Source organism: Bos indicus, chromosome 17 (genome assembly GCF_029378745.1).
Source record: "Bos indicus isolate NIAB-ARS_2022 breed Sahiwal x Tharparkar chromosome 17, NIAB-ARS_B.indTharparkar_mat_pri_1.0, whole genome shotgun sequence".
Classification (NCBI taxonomy): Eukaryota; Metazoa; Chordata; class Mammalia; order Artiodactyla; family Bovidae; genus Bos; species Bos indicus.
Window position 1 is genome coordinate 12,030,437 of NC_091776.1, and position 22,303 is coordinate 12,052,739.

General features: G+C 47.6%; 1 protein-coding gene and 1 long non-coding RNA gene across 5 annotated transcripts in view; one reads left to right on the plus strand and one right to left on the minus strand.

Annotated features, from left to right (window-relative positions):
* Positions 1 to 3,399, plus strand: part of SLC10A7 (solute carrier family 10 member 7) — a 323,368-nt gene extending 319,969 nt beyond the window's left edge. For all 4 annotated transcript variants that reach the window (XM_070769031.1, XM_070769030.1, XM_070769029.1 and 1 more), the window contains one exon: positions 1,260 to 3,399. In XM_070769031.1, coding sequence (XP_070625132.1) covers positions 1,260 to 1,289 — 30 coding nt within the window. In that variant the 3' untranslated portion in view covers positions 1,290 to 3,399. The remainder of the gene's footprint in view (positions 1 to 1,259) is intronic.
* LOC139176686 (uncharacterized) overlaps positions 1 to 16,923 on the minus strand; it is a 69,084-nt gene extending 52,161 nt beyond the window's left edge. Inside the window, exon 1 of the long non-coding RNA XR_011561089.1 lies at positions 16,740 to 16,923. This is a non-coding gene — a long non-coding RNA (uncharacterized lncRNA). The remainder of the gene's footprint in view (positions 1 to 16,739) is intronic.
* Between the last annotated feature and the right edge of the window lie 5,380 nt (positions 16,924 to 22,303).

The following is a 22,303-nucleotide window of genomic DNA, read 5'->3' on the forward strand; positions in this document are numbered from 1 at the left end:
ACAGCTAGGTTCTTGTTGTTTATCCATTTTATATATAGTAGTGTGTATATGAGAAGGCAATGGCACCCCACTCCAGTACTCTTGCCTGGAAAATCCCATGGACGGAGGAGCCTGGTGGGCTGCAGTCCATGGGGTCACGAAGAGTCGGACATCACTGAACGACTTCACTTTCCCTTTTCACTTTCATACATTGGAGAAGGAAATGACAACCCACTCCAGTGTTCTTGCCTGGAGACTCCCAGGGACGGGGAAGCCTGGTGGGCTGCCGTCTATGGGGTCACACAGAGTCGGACACGACTGAGGTGACTTAGCAGCAGCAGCAGTGTGTATATATAAATCCCAAGCTGTCATAACTGCTCTCCCCCACTACAAGACTGCTTTTAGAAGGTGAGCCCTAGGTCCCCAGGATTCTGAGAGAGTAGCGTCCAGCACCTTCACTTGTCTTGTTACTGAACAAAACGTAAGCAAACAGCATTCTGTGCTGGGGCCACGCCAGGCTGGGCGCTTCCCACTCAGAGTTGCTAGAGGAGTGGTTTAATAACCTTTTTTTCTTTTACTTTTTCCCCTTTGAAAACTTCCACTTGTATTCATGCTCATGGCTAACAATGTGTATGTACACAATACTCTAGAATTTATAGATATCAATTTTGACAAAGAATGAAGAAAATTTTTTGAAATTCCCAGTATTCCATCAATAATATGCACCCCTAGTAAACTGCAAATTAATCAGGATGAAGTTTTCTTCTAAACGTGTAAAAGCTCTGGGATTTACCCTACAGAGTAACAGAAGCATGTCCAAAAGGGAGACTAAACTGGACAACGCCACTCATTTTTCCCATTTGTACAGAAACCACTCCAAACCAGGAGGTCACCGGCTAATGTGGAGTCATCCAGAAGTCTTGAAAATTATTTAGCCATCCCATCTGGCCACAAAAATAAATAGAAAGTGTCCATCGTAAGGGTATCCACGAGTGTCTCCTCCGCTTTGCTGATAATACTAAGACCCACAGGGACCATCTAGCACACAGCAGATGAGATGAGCAGCCATGCCAGGCAAGGGGACATGCCAGAGGCTGTGGCCAGTGAGGTGGGCGGGTAAATTTGTTTGGATCCAGGAGTTTGGATCATGGGTTGTATAATGCTGTCTAGGCGGGCCTCTTGTTCTTCCTTGTAGCATAAATTATCTGGTGTTAATTGATGATCTCACATTGTTCGTGGATACAGTCCAGCTCTAAATGTCATGTTTTCCTTTCTTGCAGGGAGTGAAATTGATGAGGCCAACAGTATAACAGAGGAGGCGGTCGTTCCGCAGCCATGTATATATGTACAGGATTGTACTTAACAGTTCTGAAGACTTGTATTTGTGAACGTTGCTGCGATGCATATTTTATTTTTTTACACACAAAAAATATGATATAACTGTTTAAAGTGCCTTAAAATGTATTTGACGAGAGCATTATTTCCAAAACCTACTTAGTTGGTTACTGCCAGGGGTGGTACAGTATTTTGGAGTTGTTTAATTTCCTTTTTTCCTAACGCAGAAAACGGCCGTTGAAAGTGACAAAAAAACAAACACGTTTTCCTCGTACCATCTTCGTGCACTACAGCTCTCTCCTAGTTACTGTACTGTTTGAAATGAGGTCACATCATCAGGAAAATGCCCTTCCCGTGACAGTGAATATTTCCAAAATCTTATTTGATTTACCACATGATTCTTTCTTTTTCTGCAACTGTGACATGCCTCTTCCTTATCAACTCAGCAGGGGTCATAGATTGAATAGCTGCTGAAAAGCATATAAGTCATCTGCATTTCTTGATATCATTTTTTAAGACATTCCTTCAAATAGTTTCCACACAGAAATTCCTCAGTTCCATTATAAGAGACTGTGGTGTTCTGTGTCTTAAATTTATTATAAGCTGCTTCAAAGAAAGGGCCTGATGTTTGAGTTATGAGTCAAAGTACATGAGGTTTTGAGATTAAACTACAGGATTTGGGTTTCAGGATTTTTTCAAATTATATTTCAAATGTTTTCCCTTTTTCTTCCATCATTTCTTTCTTACCTGTTTTCCAGCACACTTGGCAACTCCCAAAAGCCAAATGTGAGACACCAAAATGTTACAATTAGCTTGACTGGCAAAATTAATGATGGATTATTCCACATTCCATAACTGAGACCAAAATTGTCTTCCTGTTACACTGATGTGCTGAGCACAAATTTCCCCTTTTAGCCAGAAGCAGCCTGTTACATCTTTGAATCAAGTACACTTAAGGCATTTGAAACGTTATTAATGAGAATTTTCCTTGGCAGATTTGACAAATGTTTGCAACATTTTTAAAAAAAATTAAATCACATTGCTGTTATGAATAAATGAAAATATAAAGGTCACAGAGGCAAACAAATGTTACATATACACATTGTGTCTAGCTATGTGGAAAGAAAAACAGACACAGAAGATGCAAAACCATTCATTAAGCAAAACAGCAAGTACAATTAGTTCCCAAATTGGCATCAGCTTGCCATGGACTAGCCAGTAGTTGCTTCTGCTGTGGCTGGAAGAGCTTTCACGACCCAGTTAGAGAATAAAGTCATTGCTTTGTAGAAATGAGGGAACACTTTTTCTCTGCTTCCGGCACACCATTCTGTCACACCTCTCTACTTTTCATGATTTAACAGATGACACTGGCATCCGGAGTTGCACTGAGGCCACATCATATCTTTAGCAGCTGTTTTGTTGTTATTTTATCAATAACAGAGAGTCATTCCTTAGAAGCTCACCGTGTTTACCAATATCATAAATGTACATTACTGTTACTGCCAGCTCTTATCTTGTGTTACTTCTGAGTCATTTCAATGTCATTGAAACTCATAAATTTCACAAGAGTTAGCCTCGGTGTAAGTTTTAAGGCTAGTGCCAGACCCTGCAAAAATCTATGCTAAACAGGCTATTTGTCAAGAATTCCTGTTGTCAAGAAATTCACTTGTGTCTAAAACTACAGCAATTTTGCTTGGTATTTTTGATGCTTACATATGCAGCACAGAAAGGTTTTTATGTTTTTTTCCTACAAACTTCTTTGAATTTCAGAGTAAATGGAATTGTCTGTCTGAGCTATCATAAAAGTCTTCAGCCTAGTATTAGAATTCTGATTTTTTTCCCTCAACTGATCTACCTCTGTTGTCTTTCACCTATAGTAGGTGTGACTATGGGATAAAATTCGACTAAAAATGCTATAACATTTTATCTTTTGCTTTAAAAAAGTGTCTTCTGTTTTCAAATAATCTTTACATAGTGAGTTTTGGTGGCTTTATTGATATGTTTATGCCTATTTCTTTTTTTACACAAATGCTGTGCATATTTTTCCATAAAGGACAAAAAAATAAAATCAGATTTTATTTTTAATTCCTGCTTACTGGGATTTAATTATTCATATCTTGAAATATGTCCACGCACTGGTTTACACATTTGTTTTGTCTAAGTGTATTTATGAAAGAACTACATTATATTTATGTTTGCTCATTTTTCCACCTGGATTTTTTTAATGGCTCTTATGAAATTCTATTTTTTAAATGGGTGAGAATATTCATCTTTTCCTGTGCTCTTTTCTAAGTTTTCAAATTTTGTGGGTTCTTTTTATTCTTCCCTCTTCTGGTTAAAACTAACACACCTCTGGCTAATGTTCAGTGTTTATGCTAAATACCAAATTTTTTTAAAAGGATTGGTGAAGTAATGAAGTGGATTATTTATGATGAATGGAAGATGAAAATAATTCTATGATTAAACAAAGATGTTTCAGAAATCACAAGAGAACCTGTGGCTTATTTTTGACCTGGTTTCAAGTACACTCATAATGCCTTTCAAGTTATCTGTTGATTTTTTTTTAATTCATTCCAATCCTCTTATATTATCTGTAGTAAAATGGATATAAGTTCCATAGTCTTCCCATGTATCCATCTCAGTAACCCCCCACCATGCCATACTGTTAAAATCCAGAAGTTAGCCCTTGCTAGTTAGAGATTTTCTCAGCATCGGGGTTGAGAACCAAGAGAAACATACTCAACAGAAGGGACAGAATATAGGTGATCTGAGTTTTTTCCAGCCTTGTCAATTTTTTCAAGGGTAAGAAAGGTAGACCCCTAGAACGCAGAATGCCCTTTCCAAACCTGGAGTATCTGTATGGGTGAGTACCTGGTATAGATAGGCCTTCCCAGTTGGCACTAGTGGTAAAGAATCCACCTGCCAGTGCAGTAGACATAAGAGACCTGGGTTCAATCTCTGGGTCAGGAAGATCTGCTGGAGGTGGGCATGGCAACCCTCGAGAGTATTCCTGCCTCGAGAATCCCATGAACAGAAGAGCAAGGGGGGGCTACAGTCCACAGGGTCGCACAGAACCTGACACGACTGAAGCGACTTAGCACGCACGCACCTTGTGCAGAATTCCATATCTTTGTGCTCTTGTTTTGCTGTCTTGGCTTCCCTATAAGGCTGGCGGAAATGCCACCTCCTCCAGGAAGCTTTCCTTCTTGCCCAACCAGTGCTAGACTTACTCCCTGTTGACATGCCCTTAGAAGGAGTCCCTCAAGTCTTCTAAAACCTTTGCTGGTCTAATCATCACTTTACATTTCTGTCTCCTCCAACGCGGGCCTTGTTTGTTTTTCTCCTGTGCCTAACACAGTGCCTGACTCAGATTTATAACCCCCAAAAATATCATTTTCCAAACTGTGACCTTACGAGGTAGGACAAGAACTTTCATAATTATGAGAGCTCTTACCTACACATAGATCATTACTAAGTTACAAGGAAAACTGTCCTTTTTTTGCTACTGTTCCTATTCTGTGCTCAGTCACTCAGTCGTGTCCGACTCTGCAACACCATGGACTGTATAGTCCACCAGGCTCCTCTGTCCATGGAATTTTTCATGCAATACTGCAGTGGGTTGCCATTTCCTACTCCAGGGGATCTTCCCCACCCAGAGATCAAACCTGTGTCTCTTGCATCTCTTGCATTGGCAGGTGGATTCTTTACCACTGTGCCACCTGGGCAGCCCCCCACACTACACTTGATCTTCACCGAGAGGCCAAGAAGCACTGCTTTCCTGAGTGCAGCTAAGAGAAAGGCATGGCTTCAGAGCTGTGTAAATACCAGCTCTCCAAGTTGAGACTGCAGTGTGATACACAAACAGCTTTCATCTTTTATATTTTGACAGAACAATAAACCCTCAACAATTCAGGCTAAATCAGCTCAGATTGATCTGAATTAGTGAATACTTAATATGCATAAAAATAAAGGGTTTTCCTTATCAGAATTCTGACATACTTACTATAAAGGCTAGATACAAATTATAACTGTCATAGTATTGGTTTATGCAGATATATACGAAAGGTCTTATAAGAGTTTATTCTCTTCAGCAAAGCAACTAATCTTATTTATACTACAGAGCAGTTTCTCAAATGTGAGTAAAATATTAACATCACTTAAAGGGAAAACAGTTTCTCATAGACCCTGGAGAACTTATCTGTAGAGCAAACAATGAGAAACTGTATTAAACATTAAATGTCACTCTAACCATGGGTCAGTGCCAATGTGCCTATAAACACAGATGCAGGCAAGAGCCCTAAAGTCGTAGGGCTGAGCCGAGTCACGGGGTGGGGGGGTCCCCTAGAATATCCCAGACCCCCCCACCCCACTGAGGCCTCCAGCATCTCAGACTCCTCACCCACACATGGAATTGTTCCAGTTCCTTGATTTCTACGGAACCTTGGATACACTGAGTTTGCAGGGCGGGGTTGGGGGGGGCAGGGCACAGTACACAAACTTAAAATGGGATGTTAGGGAAACAAAAAGAAGATTAGACATCCTGTTCCCACCCATCTCCCAGTCACCCTCCAACCTGGAATTTCTCACTCTCCCTTCCTGGTAACCGCCCCCCCCCCCCCCCACCAACCTGCCCTGTTACCATCTCTCCCTCTTCCCCCCGCCCCGCCGCCACCTTCTCCTCCCTTCTCCCCTCTACATTCAAGTTCACAGATGTTCAGATGTTTGCTCATTCTCTGACTTCCTGAACTTGCTTGGGGCTGACGGCTGTGACTTTCCTCTTGTTGAGCTAGCTCACATTCCTACACGGGACATTGGAGCCAGGCAATATGAGGGTTCAGGTGTGTCCTGAACGAGCTGTAGCCGAAACATCAGGGAGTCGTGACTCTTCTTTCTATGCTAACAAAACAGGCAACCTTTGTGAGTGGGCAATTTATACAAATTGCATAACAGACATTTTTAAATATTCAGTCTTACCAGAGACTAGAAGTATTCATTTAAATGAGATACTAGTTTTCACCTATGGGATTGACAAAAAGTTTAAATCTTGATAATATTCAAATATTGAGAAGGGTTTGGAGAGAGGGACCTCATGCCCTCCTAGGGGGAGCATAAGTGGGGATGGAATTTTATGGAGGGCTATTCAGTCATACGATCAGAAGTTTAAATATACATGTTCTTCAGTTCAGCTCCTTCCTTTCTGTGAATCCAGAAACAGGTAAGAGCCCAAGGATCTGTTGACAAAGATGTTTTCAGAGCATTGATAATGCTAATAGGTCACCCCAATTCCCCAACTCAAGGAAATGTTTAAATACTCAATGGTATGTTCTTACTATAGAACATGATTTAGGCATTCAAAGAAATAAGGGTAGATTACTGTGTAATGACGATATATTATTGAGTAGGAGGAAGAATAAATTTCAGGAAAAAATAGTTTTGTCATCCTAGTTTCATAGGTTCTATTCTTTTTCATTAGTTAAAATATATATTACAGATGTGTAGGGACACTACACAAAGTGTTCAGAAGGGTGATTAAGTAACATTATTGAGCTTTTTCTTTAGGCCGGGCACTATTCCAGGTAGGGTTAGGTAGGTAGCATTATCCCCATTGTATAGATGAGAAACAGTTCCAGACTAAGTGGCTTGGTAAGGTCACAAAATTAAGTGGGCACATTTTAACCATTTGTAGTCCACTTAACAGTGGTGACTCCTGGGACCAGGAATGCAGCGCTGTTCATACTTTTAACTGTACTTTTTTTTTTTTAAGATTTTTTTTTTAATGTTTTGGTTGTGGTGGGTCTTTGTCTCTGCGCTGGGGCTTTCTCTAGCTGCAGCGAGTGTGGGCTCCTCCTCGTTCCGAGCACCGGCTTCTCACTGCGGTGGTCTGTCTTGCTGCAGGGCACTGGCTGCAGGAGCACAGGCTTCAGTACTTGTGGCACCTGGGCACTAAGGTAGTTCAGGAGTTGTGGCACCCAGGCTTAGCTGCTCCCAGAAATGTGGGATCCTCCCGGACTCGGAATCAAACTGATGTCCCTTGCATTGCAAGGTGGATTCTTAACCACTGAACCACCACGGAAGCCCTGTCCATTTGATTTTAATCACACTTGGAAGTTCTAACATGCATGAGGCACGAGCCACGGCTACCTCTTCCACATCTTGAGCAGACAGCATAATTCATTTCTGAACCTTGGTACACTTGACAAGCAAAACAGCTTCTGGCTGAGAAGCGTCTCTAAGGACATCCTAGGGGGGAGATCAGGGAATCTGACTGGCCCCTCATTGACATGAGAGGAATTTTGAGCCAGAGTCGACAGTATGAGGAAGGGGACTGAGAGGTCCAAGAATTGGGAGAAGAGGAACAAACGAGAGGAAGAGGGCCCAGCACCTGGCTACAGGCCAAAGAGAAAAGACAGCCCAGCGGGATATCTGATGGCCCAAGTGATAGTGATGTGCTGTGCTGTGCTTAGTCATCCAGTCGTGTCTCTTTGCAACCCTAAGGACTGCAGCCCACCAGGCTCCTCTTTCCTTGGGGATTCTCCAGGCAAGACTACCACAGTGGGATGCCCTCCTCCATGGGATCTTCCCAACCCAGGGATTGAACCCAGGTCTCCTGAATTGCATACGGATTCTTTACTGTCTGAGCCACCAGGGATAGTGATAGTGGTGGTGGTTATTCTTGTTAACATCACTGTCACCCTTTTTACGTTTTTTCCAGCTTTACTGAGGTATAATTGACAAAACTGTAAGCTATCTGAAGCGTTTGTGAAAGAATTCCCACAATTAAGTTCATTAACATATCCTTCACTTCACATAGGTTGCTTAATATCTAGTCTCTTAGCAAATTCAGTTACACAACACAGTATTATCAACTACAACAAGCTGTCCATTAGATCCTCAGACCGTGTTCATCCTATAATAGAAAGTCTGTACCCTTCTACCAAAGTATTGGAGCTTCAGCTTCAGCATTAGTCCTTTCAATGAATATTCAAATGAATATTCAGGGTTGACTTCCTTCAGGATGGACTGGTTGGATCTCTTTGCAGATCTCCTTGCAATACTTTGGCCACCTGCTGTGAAAAGATCATTGGAAAAGACCCTGATGCAGGGAAAGATTGAGGGCAAAAGGAGAACGAGGTGTCAGAGGATGGAATGGTTAGATAGCATCACTAACCATTGATGCGAACCATTGTCCATGATTCAGTGGACATGAATTTGAGCAAATTCCAGAGATAGAGAAAGACAGGGGAGCCTGGTGGGCTGCAGTCTATGGGGTAGAAAAGAGTCAAATACAACTTAGCGACTGAACAACAACAGCAACTGCTTTACCAACCTCCTCAACCCTACTCCCTCAGCCCCTGACAACCACTTTTCTACTGTGTGCTTCTATGAGTTCTACTTTTTCGAGTTCACCCATGGACAGAGGAACCTGGAGGGCTGCAGTTCACTGGGTCACACAGAGTCAGACACGACTGAAGCAGCTTAGCATAACTGATACCATGCAGCGTTTGTCTCTCTCTGTTTATTTCACTAGCAAAATACCACGTGTATCACTTCTCTGCTCACGAAGCCAAAGAGAGAACTGCGTAAGGTCATAGGTGTGTTACTAGGACAGCATGGCAGATGCACAGGGCTTGTCATGGTGCCTGGCACTTGGTAAGAACCATTCAGTGACAAGCTATTATTATGGTTCCACACGATGGGACCTGGGTAAACTATATCGAACATGTGGGGTCCAGTGTCAGGGTCTATTCCACGTGACTTCTAATCTATGCAAATGTTCTATTAGGCAGTCCATCAAGAGTCCCCAGTCCAGTCAGGACGTGACCTGGACGCGAATCCCTCGGTCAGTTAATGAAGACGCCTGATTCTCAATTGTAAGTTGGCTACAGCCCTCCCTGGCCTCCAGCAGGAACCGAAAGGCCTTTCCAGCCCACCATTGCTGCCTGGATCTTGCTTGTTTCTACTTACTCCAAAAAACTCCACACAGAAATTTTGGCCAACTCCTCCAGCAGTGCTGAGTCTGGCTGACAAGCCCCTGAGAATGCAGCTCACAGAGCTGCCCCGTATGCATTCTAGTTTGCTAACGCCCGGCCGACCAGAGCTGACTGCACGGCTGCTCTGGGGCTGTCCTCTTGTGACCTCTCAGGGGGATGCTCAGCTTCACCTCTCTGGATGCTCCTGGAGCATCTGGCTGTCCTGTTCACAGGCCCCCTTCCCTCTCACCCTTTCACGTGGACCCTTCCAGGCACCCCGGTCTCCGATCTTTCTTCCCACCCCCATGCACTCCCACTGGGAGCCACTCCTGCAGCACCAGCCACGACTCTGAGTCAGCCAGTGCTCCCAGCCCGGTAACCCTGAGCTCATCTTTGGACATCCCCCACCCATGGGTATCCTTAAGGCACACATCCTGAAGGAAGTCAGGAACCTCTTTCCCCTACACACCATCCTCCCCAACCAGCTTCCTGAGTTGTCATAGCAACCAGGTCCAGGGGTCCTCCCCTTGGCCTTTCCATTTCACTTTTCCTATTCAGCTGATGATCAAATTCCTTTGCTTCTATCTGCAAAAACCTCTCCTTAATCTCGACCTTCTTCATCCCACTGCCGCTGTTATCCACTGTTCTTTTTTCCTCCCATAACCCCTTCTCCCTTTCAGGAGCCCCTTGCTGACATTTATCAATCATCTATCATGTGCTGGGTGCTCTGCTCAGCGCTTTACAGGAAAGGTCCCATGCAATCCTATGAAGATTTTTTATACTGGTATAATTATTCTCAGGCTCCCCAAGTGGCGCAGTGGTAAAGAATTCACCTGCCAATACAGGAGATTCAGGAGACACGAGTTGGATCCCTGCGTCAGGAAGATCCCCTGGAGAAGGGAATGGCTACCCATTCCAGTATTCTTGCCTGGAGAATTCTATGGACAGAGGAGCCTGGCAGGCTACAGTTCATGCAGCTTCAAAAGAGTCGGACACAACTGAGTGCACACACACACACAATTACTCCCATTTCATAGATAGGAAAGTGGAGGCTCCCATATCATAGCTTGTAAGTGGCAAAGCCTGCATTTCCACCTGGAGCACTGACCTGGCCAGCACCTGCGCTTCCCTCCCCCTCTACACTGCTGACTCCTGATCCGCAGGCTCCCACCATCACCCACCCCTCTCCCAGCACCGTGAGACACCGCCCTTAGTTTTCATTTGTCTACTGAATTTCTTCAATTGTTTATTTATCTATTGTGTGTGCTATGCTACGTCGCTTCATTCATGTCTGACCCTTTGCAACTCTATGAACTGTAGCCCACCAGGCTCCTCTGTCCATGGGATTCTCCAGGCAAGAATCCTGGAGTGGGTTGCCATTTCCTCTTCCAGGGGATCTTCTTGACCCAGGGATCGAACCCACATCCCTTATGTCTCCAGCACTGATGCATTAAGTGCAGACAAATGCTGTTTGATTCCATTTATGGCTCTTGAGAGTTTGTTTGGTTGTTGTTGTTTTTTTTTTTTTCATGAAAACTACCAGCAAAAAAAAAACTGTTGACAATGTCAACCTCAGAGTAGTTGAGACCGAGAGCACCTAGGCCTCGGAACCCCTCCAGAGGTACACTTCTTGCTGTCATCTTTACTGTGGGGGCCATCTCTATATGCATGCAAAGTCCTGAGGTCAGGGCCAGGCAGAGCCTGGGAGGAGCAGGTGGTTTTTGGTCCCAGGCCAATCAAGCAGGCCCTGCCCCTCTGCCCTTCAACTGCGTTCCATCTCCCCTCCCCTCAGGACAAAAACGCACCCCAGCTTGCCCTCCTAGGACATTAACCACTCAGCCCCAAATGTTAAGCTGAAGTGTTGGTCACTGAGTGGGGGAGGACTCTTTGTGACCCCATGAACTGCAACCCGCCAGGCTCTTCTGTCCATGGGATTCTCCAGGCAAAAATACTGGAGTGGGTTGCCATTTCCTTCTCCAGGGTATCTTCCTGACCCAGGAATCAAACCTGGGTCTCCTGCGTTACAAGCAGATTCTGTACCAACTAAGCCACCAGGGAACCCCCAATGCTAAGCTAGGGTCCAACCAAAACTCAATTGGATGAGAAGAACACGGGGGAAGAGGAACCACAGCACAGTGGCCAGGCAAAAGGAGGCCGAGGCAGGCCAGTTATTGTAAAGGGAGCCCTGCACATCGGGGCCTTTTACCTCTGGGTCACTGGTTCAAATCCAGCCAGGCCTGGGCTGACAGAAAATCATTAGCAGCTCCGTGTCAGGCTGCCTGACAGACGGCAAATGAGTTTCTGTCTCCATGCAGCAGGCAAGTGTCCACCTCACACTTGGCGCTCAGCGGCCCCGGACTCCGTGGAGACGGAGTAGAAGTCACGCGACGGCCGCCAGGGTCTCTGAGGCCAGGCCAGCCCGCATCTCAGCGTTCTCCGCTTGGGAGGCCTGACAGCTCCCTCATCGCTGCCCTTTCATGAGCACTTTATTAATCGAGGTTTGTTTTTCCCTCTGAGGACATTGTTTAGCAAGTAGTCTGAAGTCATGGAACAACTGAGAAAACCTGAGTCTGCAGCATCAAAAGAAGAGCGGCCAAAAATCACAACAGAATAAAAAGCCATTAGACCATTTTATCCTCCGCGGCAGCGCAGGAGGAGGCTGCAGGGGGCGGTGGGGGGGCGGGGGGGCGGTGGGGGGGCGGGGGGGCGGTGTGGAGCTTGGGGTGAGGGCCAAACGCCTCCCGGGAAGGTGTAGGTAGCGCGGCTCCACCACTAGCTCTCCAGCTAAGGGGCACTGGGGACAATCCCCTCTAAGGGTATTTTCATTTCGCCTCCCTTCTTCCCTTTTAGAACCATCTAAGGCATCAGCCGAAAGGCATCCGAAGCTAAGAAAGACGCTTCCTCTTTCTGAGCACAGACCCTCCTTAGAGTGCTTATTGAACACCCCGCCCCACCCCAGACTGGGCTCTGGAGAAGGAAATGGCAACCCACTCCAGTACTCTTGCCTGAAGAATCCTGTGGACAGGGGAGCCCGGTGGGCTGCTGTCCATGGGGTCGCACAGAGTCGGACACAACTGAAACGACTTAGCATGCGTGCATGCATTGGAGAAGAAAATGGCAACCCACTCCAGTATTCTTGCCTGGAGAATCCCAGGGACAGAGGAGCCTGGTGCGCTGCCGTCTGTGGGGTCGCACAGAGTCGGACACGACTGACGCGACTTAGCAGCAGCAGCAGTAGACTGGGCTCTCCTCACCACACCAAGGGGGAGGAATTCCCACCACCCTGGATTGTTCTGGCAAACGCACAGGGTGGTCGGCCTCAGCTGCGAACTTCAAAACCCCTCCCCTTGCCGGGTGGTGAAAGCTACAGCGGCGAGTGTCCCGAGTCTGAGCCGCGGAGAGTGCCCTGGTCCGGGGTGTACTTCCTCCAACGCCTCCTGGGTCATCCCTCCCGAGACTCGGCGACTCTGGGCAGAAGGCGCCCCCGGGGCCGTGGGAGAGCATCCTCCCGGTCCGCGGCCGCATCCCCTCGGCCAGCAGGGGGCGGGCCGTACCCACTGCCCCTTCTGACGACCCGCGTCGGCTGCAGCGCCGGAGACGGGCTTGCGAGCGTGAATCCCGGATCCCGCGCCTCCGGGGCTCAGCTGGCTTTGGGGAAAAGCCGGCCAAGATGTGTGGAGGGCCTTTCTGAGCCACCGATCAGAGCCCTGAATCAAGAAATCGACTGCCGCACTTATGTGTCTGGGGAAAGCCATTTCTTCCTCCTCTCTGGGTCCACTCCCCAGCCCTGCCTGTTAGGACAGGGGCCTGTGGTGTCCAGACCTGAGCTTGACCCCACCCCTTGTTGGGATGAATCCGGGAGAAGAGACCGAAGCTGCGGACCACTGGCAGCAGGCCGGAGCCGCTGCTCCTGCCTCTCTCACTCTGCGCTCCCCCATTCTCCTGCCATCTCCTCACAGGGTTCTGAAGCAGAAAGTAGCCCCCCAGGTACCCCAATTTGCATCCGCACTGTTGCCACTCTTTTAGACACCTTGGTACGATCAAATGGAGACTTTCTATTGTATCCATTTCTGTTCACGGGTATCAACAGTTTTGATAGAGATTCTCTGCTGCATCCAAGTGTGTGTGGGGAGTGGGAAGAATCTATATCTGTATGAGCAGTCACCGTTTCAGCCTATGTTGTTTGCCCGGACAAGCCGGGGTTTTGTGTGTGTGCACAGTGAAAGTTGCATAATATAAAACACTATTTTAACCATATTTAACTATACAGTTCAGTGGCACTAAGTACATTCATATTGTTGTGCAACTCTCATATTATCCATCTCCCAGATTTTTCACCACCTTTCTAAACAGAAACTCGGTCCCTGTTAAACACTAAGTCTCCATTCCCCCTCCCACCGCCACCACCCCTGGCATCCATCAAAGTACTTTCTGACTCCATGAGTTTGACTGTTCTAGGTACCTCCTAGGCCTTTCCCCATGGGTCAGCGGTAAAGAATCTGCCTGTAATGCAGGAGCCACAGGAGACATGGGTTGGATCCTTGGGTCAGGAAGATCCCCTGGAGGAGAGCATGGCAACCCATTCCAGTATTCTTGCCAGGAAAATCCCCATGGACAGAGGAGCCTGGTGGGCTACAGCCCATAGGGTCGCAAAGAGCCATACACGACTGAAGCGACTAGGCACACACAGACACAGGTACCTCATACATGTGGAGTCAAACAGTATTTGTCTGTACTGTATACACTGCGTGTGTGCTCAGTCGCTTCAGACTCTTTGAGACCCCATGGACTGTAGCCCATCAGGCTCCTCTGTCCATGGGGATTCTCCAGGCAAGAATATTGGAGTGGGTTGCCATGCTCTCCTCCAAGAGACCTTCCTGACCCAGGGATAGAACCGGTGTCTCCTGCATTACAGGCTGATTATCACTGGGCCACCCGGGAAGCCCCACACCATATACACGACTATGTATAAAATAGATAAGTAATGAGAACTTGGACTTCCCTGGTAGTACAGTGGTAAATAACCTGCCTGCCAATGCAAGAGACACAGGTGCACTCCCTGGGTTGAGAAGATCCCCTGGAGAAGGGAATGGTTAGCCAGTCCGGTTATTTTTGCCTGGAAAATCCCTTGGACAGAGGAGCCTGGCAGGCTACGGCCCGTGAGGTTGCAAGAGTTGGGCACGACTTAGCAAACAATAACAAATGAGAACCTAAGGAGCTGGGTTTTAAAGATGCATTCATGTATGTGTGTGTGTGTGTGTGTGTATGTTCACACATGTGCACTTGTGTGTTTAGTTATAAACTCATACGTGCTCCCAGAAAGAAGTTCAGAACGGGCTCAAGGAAAAGCTGATCTGCCAAGCACCTCTTTGGGAACCACTACCCAGAGCCCTTCTTGGCTCTTTGCTCTCCCGTTTTCTCTACAACCCTAGGCCCTAGGCCACAGGGGCACTCTTTGGGAGTCACCATGGTCACCTTGCTTCTTGAGAGCCTCAGGGCTATTTCAAATTCAGCCAATCTCCAGACAGAGGAATTAGTGAACAAGAAGTCTGCACGGCAAAACCCTGGACAGAGCCTTCTACGGATTGCCTTGTCGTTTGTACCTTTGGGTGTGCAGAGAGGGGGCCAAGGTCAGCAGGGGGGATGGGTCCCAGGAGGAATGGACAGATGCCTGCCTACCTGGAACAGCCTAGAGCAAGCTGTGGTCTCGGGCACCTGGTCTACTCGGATTGACCTGGCATACCCCGAAGGAAGGGCGCCCCCTTCTGGCTCCACCCGGAACCACAGGAGCTCCGACAACCAAGAAGATGCCCACGTGGACAAAGAAAGCAGCTGCCTTTGTACTGCCCCCTTCCTTCTCTAGCTGTGTTTCTGGAAGAATGAGGACCAGTTCCAAGTGAAGTCAGAGGTTTGCCCTGACATTTGGAGAACCTGTTTCTGAGGAACAGCAGGAAGCAGCATCCGGTTCACGCCTAGCGCTGAGCCTGGCACACGGCGCATGCTCATTAAAACGTTCCTGCTGAAACGGACCTGATACTGAACTACCTCAACCCCCGGCTGTGGACCGTTCCTGTGTGTCCCTGCTCCTCCCTGAGTTTAGTTTCCTTCTGTAAAATGGGATGTTGATGGTAATACCCACCTCACAGAGCTGATCCCAGAATGAAATGAGGTCACTCACAGGAATAATAAGGTCAACCCTAAAAGGTGGCACAAATCTCAGGAATGGCAAAGTTGAGTACTGTATATCGAACATGCTCCAGAAATAAGGTTATAGTGGCTGAAAATCAGCTCTAATTTATTCACTGACACTCATATTCATCGAGTGAGAAATCTATGTTGTAAGAATCTCCTGCTTCCCCACCCCCCACCCCACCAAGGGAACTCAATAGAACTATTTTCTTTTTGGGTGGAAAAACACTTTTTTAATAAATTGGGCTCTGTACTGAATAAAGACAGCCTACCACCACCCCAGACGGCCCTAGCTGCACAAAATGTGCACAGCGTCCTCCCAAGCACCGAGGCTTGCTCTTATTTACACTTATTTACATATCGAGCCAGATCTCCATGGCTGCCTGCCCGGAAGCCCTATTTTTAATTGTTTGACGCCCCAGCCACCCCTCTGACCCTTCCTGGCACTTTTCTGAGGATTTCCGGCCACTGCTGGCTTGTGAGGGAAGGCACCCAACCAAACCAAAGGCCCCCAGATTTAGCATCTCTAAAGCCTCTTTCCAAGGGGATTCTCCAGGCAGGCCAGGGCTGCCCCCCTATGGCGTGGAGGGGGTTTGGGGTGAGGGGAGCGGGCAGCTACATCCCCTGTGGACAAAACGACCGAGGAGGGAAGCAGCTGCCTGTGGGTTCTCCAGCTTTCTTCTCTAGCTGTGCTTCTGGAAGAATCAGGAATAGCTCCAGGTGAAGAAGGCAAAGGGCTTGCTCTGAAATTTACACTGGGCTGCCGGTGTCCCCCGCCCCCTTCTTTTTAAAAAACAGCACTTCCTAGACTGAGCAATAAAATATATAAATATTTTCCAAGAGTGCCCTCTAGTGGAAATCTGAAGGCACCGGCACGTTTGACAAATGGCAGTGACTTGGCCTCCAAACTTCGGAATAAAAATAAAGCACCTTTCACCCAGACCTTCTTCACACGTGACTTGAAAACAGATCCAGTTTCTTCCACGAGGCCATAAAAGTGTCACATGGCCCTGACTGGAAATGCAGGCTGCCTTAAGTCTTTAAAAGGAAATAGTGCTCCACTTTAAGAACTGGAAATCACACAGGTTGTTTTAAGAACTTTCAAGGCAGGGAAGTGTGTGGAAGGGGACAAGAGGAGCGAGCCATGGGTTGTATTCCTAGGCTGCGCCTGGGTTGCTGGCCGACGGCTTTTATTTTGGCTGCGAAGTGAGCCAAGGCTGCAGTAACGTCCAGCCCCAAAGGCCACACACACTGCTGGGTTTTTACCTTGGAGGATGTGGGACAATGAGTCATTTGTGCCTCTTCCTGGTTCTTCCTGGCCAAGGTCAGCTTTCCCACTGGAACCGAGCAGCCTGGCGCACAGCCCGAGCCGTCTGGAGCCTTCCCCTGGTGCCGAGCCCAGGAGAGGGTGTGGCCCCCGCCGGCTCCCCCCAGAGGCCCCAGTTCAGGCTCCGAGACAGCCCTGTGTCCACGTCAGAAAACCACTCACGCTGCTCAGTTTAGCAGGAAGGGCCCCCTGGCGGAAGCCCTAGGAATCGCCGGCCCTGAAGAAAGGTTCTCACGCAGAACTCTGAGGAGGAAACTCAACCTGCTTCTGACCTTTCTGGTCAGAGCCAAATAACTTTTCTCAGTTTGGATGGATTCCAGTTCATCTTGCAACCACTCCTATCACGAATAGTAATAAAATAGACGCCGTTCCTTCCTTTCTCCTGTGTGTGTGTGTGTGTGTGTGTGTGAGTCGCTCAGTCGTGTCTGAGCGACCGCATGGACTGTAACCCACCAGGCTCCTCTGTCCATGCAATTCTCCAAGGTAAGAATACTGGAGTGGGTTACCATTCCCTTTGCCAGAGGATCTTCCCAACCCAAGAATCGAACCCAGGTCCCCGTCATTTCAGGTAGATTCTTTACCATCTAAGCCAGGAGGAAAGCCCCCTTTCCCCACTAGACAAATGTATTTGAGCACCCACTTTTCACCCGGCACTGCTCTAGATTCTGACCATCCAGACAGACCAGGTCCGCATCTCATGGAAACTGCAATCTAATTCTGAGATAAATGGTACACAAGCAGATATATCATTCTGAGGCTCTGAAGGAAACCAAGAGAGTGTAATGAATAACTTGGGAAGTCCTGAGAGGAGGTGTTTGGGCAGAATGCTCTGAGAAGGTTACATTTAAGCATCTATTATGTGCCAGTTGTTTACTGTGTTAGAGGTTAATGACACAAAGATAAAAGACAATGCTTGGAGTAGGCAACCCATTCCAGCATTCGTGCCTGGGAAATCCCTTGGACAGAGGAGCCTGGCGGGCTACAGTCCATGGGGTCACGAAAAGTTGGACATGACTGAGTGACTGAGCACAAACAAATAAGCCAGGGCCCACCCTAAATCCAGGATGATCTCATCTCAAAATCCACAATTACATGTGCAAAGATTATTTTTCCACATAGTCACCTTTGCAGGTTCTGGAGGTTACAACTTGGACGTACCTTTGGGGTTCACCATTAAACCTACTCAGTCTGGAAAGGAAAAAAAAAAATAATGCTGTCTAAGCCTTCAAAGAGCTCAGAGCCCAATATTGGAATAATAATTGCATAGGATTCAAAAAATAGAGGATTTCATAATTGCCCTAAGATCTATTGCTCACGATAAATCGGTCCAGTAAATTGCATCATCTTCATTTTTTAAACATGACAACTGAGTCAAAAGACTTGCCAGAAGTTTTAGGGTTCATCAGTAGTGACGTCAAGTTTGAAATGGAGGCCCATCTTGCTCCCCAATATTGTCTTTCTTTTCCTACGCCTTGTTTCTTGGTGGAAACAGGGAGATAAACAATGCGATCCTAACCTCTCCCCCAGCCCAAACGTTTCACAGGGCGTCATGCACGGTCTGAAGTGGGCTCACAGTAACGCCACTCTCTCGAAGCATCTGCTGAAGGACTCTCAGGAATTAGCGGAAGGACCACACACTGCTCCAACATGTCGCTTCTGCAGCTCTTGTCAGTGGTACACAAGTCTGGCAGCTGATGTCAGAGTCCCTTGGCTTCCATCCCGCAGACAGGCTGCTGAGACACTCCTCCACCAAATAACTCAGATCCAAGTCCACATGCAGGGCTCCTCCTTCGCTTCGCTTCGTGAGGATCCTCTCATCCAGCAGCCAAAGGTACAGGTCTCCTGACTCCAGGGAAAGGTCACCCAACACTTCTGTCAAACTCTTTAGGACCAGACCCTGATCAGGAACAGTAAGGAAGAAAAGGCCACCAGAAGTGATCCTTGACTCTTTCTCAGTTGCTGGTGGAGAAAGATGATGGCCCATAGTGGGCTGCAAGCCGATGGTGGGGTGGCAGTTTGAGCCCCTTCTCTGAAAGCCGTGTGGTCACACCAGCACTCCCAGGAGAACAGAGGAAGACAACTGGACCAACTCCTTGGGTGGGAGGGTTGTTGATCTCATGTCAACTAAAGAACCCACATCTAGGGTGCAACATCTGTGTGTCTGCTTGTGCTGGGACAACAAGGGACAAACGTACCCCTGACAGCAGGGCTCTTGGAGGGCTGGGAGGTACCACCTCTGCACGGTGCCCTGAATGACCTACTTATATACAGCTGTGGTTATTGTTATTGTTTAATTGCTCAGTCGTGTCTGACTCTTTTGTGACTCCATGGACTTTAGCCCGCCAGACTCCTCTATCCATGAAATTTCTCAGGCAAGAATACTGGAGTGGGTCCTTCTCCAGGGGATCTTGCCAACCCAGGGATTGAACCTGTGCCTCCCTCATTGCAGGTGGATTCTTTATACTATGGAGCTACCAGCGAAACCCATACTTGTTTCTAGCACAGAAATGCCTCTTTTCACCCACTTTTTTGTAGTAAATCTATATTCAACTTCTTCTCTCTGTCAGGCGCTATCCTAAATGCCAGAGGATACAGCAGAAAATAAACACGCAAGAGTTTGTGGAGTTTATGTCCATCCGAATCTAAGGCAGCAGTTCTCGGCCCTGGCGGCCCAATGGAGTCACCCAGAGTGCTTTAAACAATAAGGGCATGGACCCCACTCCTAAGAAGTCTGATTTAATTGGACTGAGACCCTGATGTCAGCGTTTACACCTGAAGGATTCGGGGCTAGGTGGAGAGTCTCTCGGGGTCTTCAGAGAAGCATCTAGAGCCTCCATTTGTGCAGTGAACCAGCCTCCCTCCTGGGCTCCTTGTTAAAGCCGGACCTTTTCCCTAGCGCCAGGCTGGGAACACACTCGGGCTGTATTTTCTGCTCCAGAATTTCACTATAGCTGTGTGTTGTTCTTCTCTTTCCTAGTTTCCCGCATCAAGAGTCTTTTCTTCTGAAAGTAGGACCTTGCTGGTTCAGGTCCCGAAATCTGGATTCAGAGAGGCATAGCCTTCGCCTTCTGTCACCCTGGGCAGCAGATCAGCTGCCTCTGACTTTTCCCCTTCTTGCTGACTTCCTTTTCTTTGTTGCTTGATTCCAAGCTCTTTTTGTCTCCACCTCTTAGATCCGGGAGCCTTCTCGGTTTGCTTTATGGCTCAGTTAGATAGCAGGGACTCATGCCCAGGGCTGAAGGATCTTTTCCCCTCCTTAGGCCCTTTCTTCTCTAATCTCATGCAGTAAGTATCTCTCTCTCTTTTCCATCCTCCTCACCATTTTCCAGCTTTACATCTGCCCCCCTCTCCTGCCCCAGCTTCTCTAAACACTTCTGTCCCCGAGGCAGAAGTCCTGGAGGAGACAGGAGAAGAGGTGGCAGCTGGGGGGTGGAAATTAGACACTGTGAAACTCTCACCATCTTCCTCATGCCTGGAGGACACCAGCCCTGGGAAGCACCCCCTCCGCTAGCATTAAAGAGAGAGAACGAAATACATTTGTTTATTTGTTTAATATCAAGAAGACTTTGGTTTTCGACCCCAGAGGGCCTGAGTAAGTAGAAACTCAGCTTAATCAGAGGGCTCAGGCTTACATCATGCCCTACAAATAATAATAATCATAACATAATAGTACTAATGCTTGTGCTACATTTGGAACCCGAAATGATCAGTGACATTTCCCCTGATGAGGTTAAACAGCCTGGCTCTCGGGGCTGCGGGGCTGCACATTTGCATAATAAAGATCAGAAGTCAGCCGCCATCTACAGCTCTGTCGGCTCAAGGCTGGTGTCCTTGATTCAGGGACAGCACAGCCCCATCTTAATGTACTCTCACATGCAGTCCTGTGCCTTGATGCTAATCTTTGGCTTGCAAGTGAAATGTCAGCTTTTTTTTTTTATCTGCGATAACAACAAATTATGTTTCTAAATGAGAAGATGCCGTCTGTAATGGATAAGACAATCTGAAAATGCAGAGGCAACATCTGTGACCCGTGATGCTAACCTGGCAAGCTGTAGTCTCTTTTTCTAGCCTGTCGGTTGATAGGAAAACATCACTTTATATATAATAATTAATCATAAGTCCAAGTGGATATCCCCATTGGTTCCTTGCCTCTCAGACAACCCTGCCTAGCCTGACTATAAATCAGGAAAATACATTCTTTAATATCTAGTGGAATGCATTTCCAGGCAGCTTCTTTCCTCCACAAAGTAACTAACAGAACACTTGGCAGAAACCGTCTCTCTCTGGCTGATGGGGGAAGATTGTCTCCAGGTGCTGTTTGAAGGGCAGAAAATGCAGAACCCAGAGGAAGGGAGGGAGTGAGTTCAAGACGGTGGTTGTAAATTAAAGCTACGTCTTACCTGGTGGCTCCTAGGTGGGTAGTGGGCGGGGACAGCCAGCATGCCCCCATCCGGGTCCATTGGTCCTTTCTCCTCCAGCACGTCTCGTCCCCTGGCCCACTGCCGGGCCCTGTCACAGGTCATGGCTTGGTCTGGCCCATCACAGTGGCCAGTCTCCAAAGTCCCGTCATCCTTCTGGTTCTAACGGCAACTGTAGATTAATCTTTCTAGGCCGTTTTTCTGTTTGATTCCAGGCTCTCTCTGGATCTATTGAAATATTTACAGCACCCAACATACTCCAAGAAGATAAATGATCTGCCAAGTGCGGTGGAAAGAAAAGTATGTTGGAAATTAGGATGGAAGGCAGGAGTCGAAGGACCACCTAGACCCTCCCTTATTTGTCTCTAATGGCTCAGAGGCCTGGCTGTCCTCATCTGCATGGAGGGGGTGTTGTTAATACTTTCAGTCCATGCTTCTTGGAGCCCTGAGTTTCTGAGGCAGTGCCCCAGGGTGAGGGAGAAGGAGCCGGGACAGGAGGAAAGGGAAATATACACAGACTTCAACTACAGCATTCAGCTTTTATTGCTGTACCTAATAAAAGGAAAAATCTAAACCCAGTGAGTCAGATGATCTTTAAAGCCATTTCCTATTTTTGCATCTTGTAGTTCTCTGTCCCAAGGCTGTCCATGCCGTCGCTGAATGTGGGAATGGTTTAGGAGCGGCTGCTTCATCTCGGAGAAGGCAATGACACCCCACTCCAGTACTCTTGCCTGGAAAATCCCATGGGCAGAGGAGCCTGGTAGGCTGCAGTCCATGGGGTCGATAAGAGTCGGACACGACTGAGCAACTTCACTTTCACTTTTCACTTTCATGCATTGGAGAAGGACATGGCAACCCACTCCAGTGTTCTTGCCTGGAGAATCCCAGGGACGGGGGAGCCTCGTGGGCTGCCGTCTATGGGGTCGCACAGAGTCGGACACGACTGAAGCGACTTAGCAGCAGCAGCAGCAGCAGTAGCAGCAGCAGCAGCTTCATCTTAGGGCCTGTCCTTACACCTCTTAGTTGCTAGGCCAGTGGTTCTCCATTGCGAATGACTCTACCCACCCACCCCGACTCCACCCTGC